Consider the following 8,064-nt stretch of genomic DNA (forward strand, 5'->3'; position numbering starts at 1 on the left):
TCGAGAGAGGAGGTTCTGTTTGTTCAGTTAATGAACCCCACTATTCTCTGCGGGCAAATGGAAATGCAAGCACTCCAATTAGCATATGTTAGCATTTTACTATGTTTATTCCTCACCGTGGAAAACAGCTTACCAAGGCAAAAAGCTTTCCACCCTTGTAGAGTAACTGTGGAACTTTTTCACCCCAAAATAATTGACTCAAGCGAATTAAACATAAATCTGGGGAACTTACATCTAAATGCTCCATGCATGTAGATGAACCAAATCTGTTTGTGTGAGAGTGTGTGCATGTATCTATGCATGTTGGTTGGGTTAGGCCTTGAATTTTATGAATTTCAACAGGCCTCACATGCATGTTTAAGACATAAGAAAGACCATATGAAAAAAATACTTTATTTCATAAATGTATACAGTACATGTGTGGAGGAAATCCCCCATCTTTACAGTATTCTGCATCATGTTGCAGCTTGCATATACATTATTATACTCATATTCACACAAGCTCTGTTAGCAAATAAACATATAAAAAGAAAACACTTTTCATAAGACCAAAAATATAAATTCATGGATGTGCAAAATTATTGTCCACTGATGCTTTCTCAAAACATTTTGGATGTAATTGCTGCTCCAGTTTGATTGTCTAAATAATAATAATAATAATAATATTAACAATAATAATAATAATAGGCAGACGCATACATTGGCCATGTTACAGTGGCATGTCACATAAATACCCATCAGACATCATTTCACCATTTTAGCTCAGTGAACTGCGCATCTTCTGCTTTTTTGATACCACTTGTAAATCATTCAGTGATGAGTCAGTCATTGTACAGGTCATTATTTATAATCGCAGCCTCCCCCTGGGGGGACATCTGAAGACGTCGCCTCTTGCCAAAGGTGGAAAAAGAATTATGGACGTCCAGCTCACTTCGCTGTGCTGCGGGCCTCAGGGTGCAAAAGCCTGATGGTGTCCCGGGGATGTACACATTGTGGTGGTAGTCAGGTGGCGGGTGAGGGTGAGGGTGAGGATGAGGGTGAGGGTGAGGGTGGGGGGGGATTGATGGCTGCTGCTGTTGGGGAGGAGGTGTACACCGAGGAGTCCAGGGGCGAGGGGGGACGCCACTGGTTGAAGGAGACATCTTATACTCTGCAGTGTGACATAGAGAAGGAGGAAAGAGAGGAGAGACAACTATTTAATTATTAAAATTACTTTTTTTTTTCTAAATCAGGTCAGTAAACAATGACATGCAACAAAAAAGAGATCAGCAACAAAAATAATGATGAACAGCCATTAGGGTGGGATGTGAATGTAACCCTGCTTTTGTTAGTGGTTGTGGAGATGAGGCAAGACTCTGCCAACAAACCAATTAAGGGAACAAAAAGGGAAACAGAATGGCGTTACATAAAAGCATGGAGGTCTTCTGTGTTGTATAAAACAGGCCTGCTTATATTTGGGGATGCATAAATGTAACTCTTGATGTGTGTTGTTTTGCTCCTTGTGCACTGTGTTTGATCTCTCTTACCTTTCATGCCTCTCATATGAGTACCCCAGGTCCAGTACTGTCCAGGTGCCATGGAGCTGACATAATTTTCTGGATCTGCATGCATGGCCTTACGCATTAGAGTGCCATCCATGTTGATAGAGTTATAACTGCAAACAAGATACTAGTTTGTAATGACAACATGCTTCACTCAAAGGTGAATTCAGTACATCATTTTAACCGTGAGTGATTTGGATACAAGCTGTATACTTCAGCTCATTGTGTGAGCAGCTTGCACACAATGTAATATTAAGAAAAATGTAAGGTTGCCTTATATTAGGTTGACAAAGCGCAAAGGTCAAATGTCAAAAATTGTACCTTTTAATGGAGGAGTTCTGATTCTTTGTGAGAGTCCAGTCTGTGTTTGGCTGCTTCAGCTGCAGAAAGAAGCAGAAAAACACATTAATGTCATCTTCTAAAAAGAACAAAACCCACACATGTAAGGGCATATAGTATTACACTGTCACTGTTCAGGTCTATTTTGAGAAATGTCTCTCTTCAAAATAAGTTTCAATCAAACCGGACTGTTCACCCTATCCTCTTGAATCAGCAGAGGTCAGTGCTAGTTGTCATGAGGAGCAGTCTATCTTTGTGTTCGTCCTGAAATGGAGACATGACTTCTTTTTTTTTCACTTGGATCGTGACTGCCGCCCTGTGGATGTTTGGCAGAACAGACATTTGAAGAGCGGAGGTACTGTTGCCTTCAGCTACCACTCGCCTGTCACTTAGTTTTGCTTTTATCCTCTGTGCAGCGGGAGGGGTAAAAGAGAGCACCCGAGTGATATTTATTCCGGGTCTGAGTTTCATATGGATTCCACGCTCTATTAATTCACTTAAAGTTGTTAACAAGGAGAATGCGACGTAAGCGTATTATTAGAATCGGTATTCAAAATACACTCCTCGCCAAGTACGCACAAAACCAATTAGAACCCCACCGGGATAAAACGAAACATGATTTTAATCTTCAAAGGAAACCGTGCCAGGGAGGAAATTAAGAAAATTACACACGTCATTGTTTTGTGGATTTTATGCATCATTTTACATTAATATTTGCCTGATGCTCCTCGAGCAAGGTTTTTAATTAAAAGTCTCAGAGAGCCTTGAAAACTTTGCGGTCCTTGCAGCTGTATATAACCCAATACCGCTCAATACGCATGGCACGCATACACGTGCACGCACCTGATCTGCGCGTCTTACACGCCTGGATGTGTGTTTAATCTCTCTTTTCACCTTCAATTCATCAACTTAAGTAAGCCCGTGCACTTGCTTTGTGTAATGCTCGGATAGTTTCACTGTGATTTGCCTTTGAGATTTAATGTGTCACTGACGACCTCACGACGACTCACGTGGGTTTGCGCTGAGGGACACCACCGGGTGAATTAGGAGAACCAATTAACGACAGGAAGGACACTTTCTCCTGAAGGAGCATAGCTGCAGGCAGAACAATCACCGTGACCTCGAAATCCCTCTTGTGGCCAGAGGTGTATGTGCCAGTGACCGAACTGACATTTCTCAGTCTGCCTAGTGGAGTCTGGTATCATGGCTCTGAGTCTTTGTCCCTCTGTGTTTTGATGAAAACGGGGAGGCAACAATGAGCAATACGCGCATTACGGTCTACTGCCCCGTCTATTGCAATTAGAAAACACTGATGTAGACATCCTGCCTCCGTAAATTCCCTTTCTCCTTGTCTTCTTCCTTCCCCCTCCTTCTATTACACCCCTCCTCTCCTCATCCCTCACTCGACAAATATGAAGCCACATCTCTCTCTCTCTCTCTCTCTCTCTCTCTCTCTCACTCACTGACTCTCCTCGCATTCAGAGGACAACGGTGGGGCCGATCTACAGGCGTCCCACGTCTCAGTCCAGCCATGTCCTTGCACCCCCCTCCTTCTCCTTGCCCCCTCCCCTCTTGATGTCCTCCCCTGTCTCCCCCAAAACCGGCCATTTGCCATTTTTCATCAATAATGGGCAGCCCCCCCTTGCGAATACGCCACATTGTGTGTAGTATAATGGTTCGGCCCTGCTTGTGCCCTTGAGGCATAGTTAGTGAGGTTATCTGTCCTATATTGTTAGTTGGAGAACAAGAAGGCGTGTCGTAAACCCGACTGGTCGAATAAGAATTGCCTGAACCCCAGGCAGATCAATCCAAACAACTGTCGTTCACCTTGTCCGTCACGTATATAACCTTGACTTTTTGTTCAAACTAAGGTAGGTGTATTGAAGCCAGGTGTGTGTTTCCCCCTCACTGAATGAAAAACATGTGGCAATGGCACTGGATGATGGAGATATTCATCTCGCAGATCACAAACTATAATTAAATTCATGAATTATTATTGATTTTCTTTCCCCCAGAAAACGTGTGAAGACACCTGGAGACTGAATAGACGAGTCAACCTGATCTCCTCTTCCTTTCACACAGTAATTGATATCTCACTTCATTATATATAGATAATAAGGCACAATGTGCGCAAACAATATTCTCCTCGCAAGATAGGGTACACTTTCATCAACATGTCAATTAAAATCTAATCTCGCATCGTCTCATTTCATTTCCCGGGTGCCAAACATTACCATAGAATGAATAATTGCCATAATTAGAAAAAACAGTCGAGACAACATACTGTGTGTAGAAAAGAAGAGTCTCTTTGCTTACTTTTAGCTTAAGTTAAGTTTAAATCTGTCAGACATGCGAGATTTGACCTTCATGTGATAAAGTCACAGTCTAGATTCTTCATCTGATAGAAAACTGAGATGGATTTTGTTGTGGCAGTGGGTGAAACATGCGGAATTAAATAAAGAACATAAGCCCTCGCGTCTCGCTGATTTCTCTGTACCTCATTGGGAGTTGTTGCTCCGTTGTTCACAGATGCGCTCCGGCTTTGTGCGTTCCACGAGTTTTCTGCGCTCTTTGCCTCGTTGTTCCTCGGTGTGCTGCCGGGGCTGCACGGCTTCAGAAACATAAAGTCACTTTTGGCTGATTCGGGAGTCAGGCACACTTTATAACAATATGACTGTGAGAGACTGCTGTTTCCATTCACCTCCATGCAGTTCGTGGGTACTTTTGCCGCGGATGAAATCTGCAGGTTGAGGTTGGATTTTTTGAACACCTCTGGGGGCGGCTCGGGCTGAAACCCTCCGCAACAGCAGCAGGCGAACGGGGGGAGGTTGTACCCGCTGATGGTCTCACTGTCCTTGTAGCACTTGACTGCAGCCAACACGATAATTGCCACCAGGAATATTAAAGATATTGTGCTCAGTGACACGATTAAGTAGAGAGCGAGGTTTGAGGGGGGCTGTGGGCTGAGTGTGAGGTCTCCGAAATCTGACAGCGACTCGGGCACGCTGTCTACTACTGTGAGGACAATAGAGACGGTGGCGGAGAGCGGCGGCTGCCCGTTGTCCTTGACTAATATTACCAGCCTTTGCCTTGTTGCGTCTTTCTCTACTAGCCTGCGAATAGTTCTGATTTCGCCAGTGTACAGAGCCACACTGAACAGCCCCGGGTCTGTAGCCTGCAACACCTGATAGGACAACCGGGAGTTCTGCCCTGCATCCGCGTCCAACGCTGTTATTTTTGTAACCAGATACCCAGCGTCAACTGACCGCGGAACCACCTCTGTGGCCACGGTGCCATTTTTGGGCAGCGGGGATACAATGACAGGTGCATTGTCGTTCTGGTCCAAGACAAAGACGTTGACTGTGACATTACTGGCGAGAGGGGGGAAACCAGCGTCTTGCGCCTGTACCAGAATCTGAAAGTTTCTAAGTTGCTCATAATCAAAAGAACGCAGCGCGTAGATATTGCCGTTGTCAGAGTTGATTGAGACATAAGTGGACACGGGCATGCCCTGGATCTGACCCTCAAGAATAGAATAAGACAGATAGGCGTTCTGGTTGGAATCGGGGTCGAATGCGGTTACAGAGCAAATGGAAGCGCCGGGGGCATTATTCTCAGTCACATAAACTGTGTATGAAGGTTGGGAGAACCGCGGGGGGTTGTCATTAATGTCAGACACTTGAACGAGGATGGTTTTTCTAGTGGAGAGCGACGGAGAGCCCAGGTCTCGAGCTGTGAGGGTGATGTTGTACTCGGACACCGCTTCTCTGTCCAGAAACTCGCTTGTCACCAAAGTGTAATAGTTTTTAAAAGATGAATGGAGCTGAAAGGGAACGTTGCTCGGAATTTGGCAGTCAACGTTCCCGTTTTCCCCTGAGTCCCGATCCATAACACTGATAACAGCTATCACCGTGCCCGGTGGCGCGTCTTCTTGGACTGGAGTGGAAACAGATGTGAGGATGACTTCAGGCGCGTTGTCATTCACATCCAGGATGTCTACTAGTACTTTACTGTGTACTGCCACAGCCGAGGGTCCCCTGTCTTTTGCCTGCACATACAGCTCGTATACACTGGCTTTCTCATAGTCCACAACGCCCTTCACTCGGATTTCACCTGTGTACGGGTCCACGTTAAACAGTTCGCGCACCTTGAGGGGTGCGTGCCCGCTAAACGCGTAGGTCACCTCCCCATTCGAGCCCTCATCCAGATCTGTGGCGTTCAGCTTCAGCACCATCGTCCCCCTCGGTGCGTTCTCTACCAGACTCGCTCGGTAAACTGAGCGGTCAAACACAGGCACATTATCGTTTGCGTCTAACACTGTGATAGTTATCAATGCTGTCCCGGAGCGCTCCGGTGATCCTCCGTCAAAGGCAGTCAGAACCATTTCGTGTTTTTTCTGCTGTTCCCGGTCTAGTGGGGTGTCCAGCACGAGCTCGGCAAACTTGCTTCCATCATTGCGCGTTTGGATATTCAGTATGAAGTGCTGGTTTGCGCTTAGCTGGTAGGAGCGCAGAGAGTTGGTGCCGACGTCCTGGTCCTGTGCGCTCTCTAACGGGAAACAGGAGCCGGGCGCAGCCGACTCTGTGATGTCAAGATTAAACTCGCTCCATGGGAAACTAGGGGAGTTGTCATTCACATCTAAAATCTCCACTTCCACTCTGTACAGTTCTAATGGGTTTTCAATGACCACTTGTAAGTGTAAAAAACAGCTCGGGCTCCGTTCACACAGCTCCTCTCTGTCTATCTTTTCGTTGACGAAAAGAATGCCATTCTCCAAGTTCACTTCTAAATACTGCTTCTTTGCGCCGGAGACTATACGAAACCGACGGGCTGACAGCCTGGCCACATCTAAGCCCAGGTCTTCGGCGATGTTGCCCACAAAAGCTCCATGCTCCAGCTCTTCAGGGATGGAGTACCGAATTTGCGCAAGAACCAGGTCCACTACACACGCACACAGAAGCAGACATACAACGAGCCCAGTCACCGGCACCCAACTGCCTCTGGAGAGTCTGTGATCCATTTCAGCGGCGTGCGTAAAATCACCTCACCCAGACATCTTTGGCTTCATGAAGCCATTCAGCTGTACAGCTAAAAAAGTACTTCGAAAGCAGGACCTGTCCCAAATGAAAACAAAAATCTTCAGATCTAAGTTTGTAACATCTGTAGGGATAACTTCACTGGATAGTTAAGATGAGGGGACGAGAGAGGAGAGTGAGAGCACCTCTCTCCCTCTCTGTTGTGCTCCACGCGCAACACTGGTGATGTGTGAACGGGGGAGGCTCGCGCTTTGATTTTCCAGTGTGTTAGACACTCGGAGGAACTGGTGGGGAGGCGCGTGTGAGTGTGTATGTGTATGTCTGTGAGAGAGAGAGAGAGAGAGAGAGAGAGAGAGAGAGAGAGAGAGAGAGGGAGAGGTGGTGGGGTGTAGTGGGGGTGGACGTAGCTTCTCGCAGCTCCGTATTGGAGGACGCCGAAGCGAAGTGCGACTCTAATTACTGTAGACGTTTAACCCTTTCACATTCTTCACATTCTCATGTCTGTTTCTCTGACCCATTAAAGAGACGAGAAGGCGTACAGTTGACACCAGACGTCATAGCTACATTTGGATTAGGAGACAAATTGTGTTGTGGGTGTCGTTTTCTAGGTTACTTTTAACAGATGAGGATGGACAAGGATTTGTCATTGTGACCACAGTGCCCTACAGGCCCAACATGGCTAACATTATTTTACTTTGATTTATTATAACCCCTATTATAGCTTCAGAAAAGAATAAACTATTCTTCCGGGGTTCCACTATTATGAACACACACCAACAGGCCTGAGCACTCATTCGCTTTGCCTCAAATGGGCCAGTGGCCACTGCCAGTAGGCTCCTGGGATTTTATAATGCTTTTTAATGAGAGCCCTTTGAAGATGAATGCCCACATTGCAAAAACAGCCCCATTCATTAATCATCACGCACGAAATTGGGTTTTGCAAAAAGAATCTTTGATGGGTCAGGGTATTCAATTTTAATCAACATTTAAATGAGTGAGATCTACATTTTAGAGCTTAAAATGATTGCAGGGACATGTGCGGGCGATATAGTCAAACACATACAAATGCGCATTACACGACCTTAATTCACTTAGGTTGGCCTGAACATGTATCAACATAATCAACATAAAAGCAATGTCATAAAGCT

At 45.7% G+C, this 8,064-nt stretch overlaps 1 protein-coding gene across 2 annotated transcripts; it reads right to left on the bottom strand.

Moving 5' to 3' along the window:
• Window positions 1-405: 405 nt before the first annotated feature.
• si:ch73-233f7.1 (protocadherin beta-16) lies at window positions 406-7,191 on the bottom strand. Of its 2 annotated transcripts, XM_019260536.2 has the most exons (5): window positions 4,582-7,191; window positions 4,378-4,491; window positions 1,863-1,921; window positions 1,527-1,654; window positions 406-1,150 (listed from the first exon to the last, which is right to left on the bottom strand). In XM_019260536.2, the coding sequence occupies exons 1-5, from the start codon at window positions 6,898-6,900 to the stop codon at window positions 822-824; spliced, it is 2,949 nt and encodes a 982-aa protein (XP_019116081.1). In that variant the 5' UTR covers window positions 6,901-7,191; the 3' UTR covers window positions 406-821. The 2 variants fall into 2 exon arrangements, with proteins under 2 accessions (XP_019116081.1, XP_019116079.1); XM_019260534.2 differs by having other exon boundaries at window positions 407-1,150; window positions 4,378-7,191.
• Window positions 7,192-8,064: the final 873 nt, after the last annotated feature.

This window comes from Larimichthys crocea, chromosome I (assembly GCF_000972845.2).
Source record: "Larimichthys crocea isolate SSNF chromosome I, L_crocea_2.0, whole genome shotgun sequence".
Lineage (NCBI taxonomy): Eukaryota > Metazoa > Chordata > Actinopteri > Sciaenidae > Larimichthys > Larimichthys crocea.

Coding starts and splice junctions, on each gene's coding strand:
- si:ch73-233f7.1 (XM_019260534.2), bottom strand. CDS start 6,900: ATGGATCACAGACTCTCCAGAGGCAGTTGGGTGCCGGTGACTGGGCTC. Junction 1,922..4,377: donor GAGCAACAACTCCCAATGAG/GTACAGAGAAAT, acceptor TTCTTTCTGCAG/CTGAAGCAGCCAAACACAGA. Junction 1,151..1,526: donor TCATATGAGAGGCATGAAAG/GTAAGAGAGATC, acceptor GTCACACTGCAG/AGTATAAGATGTCTCCTTCA.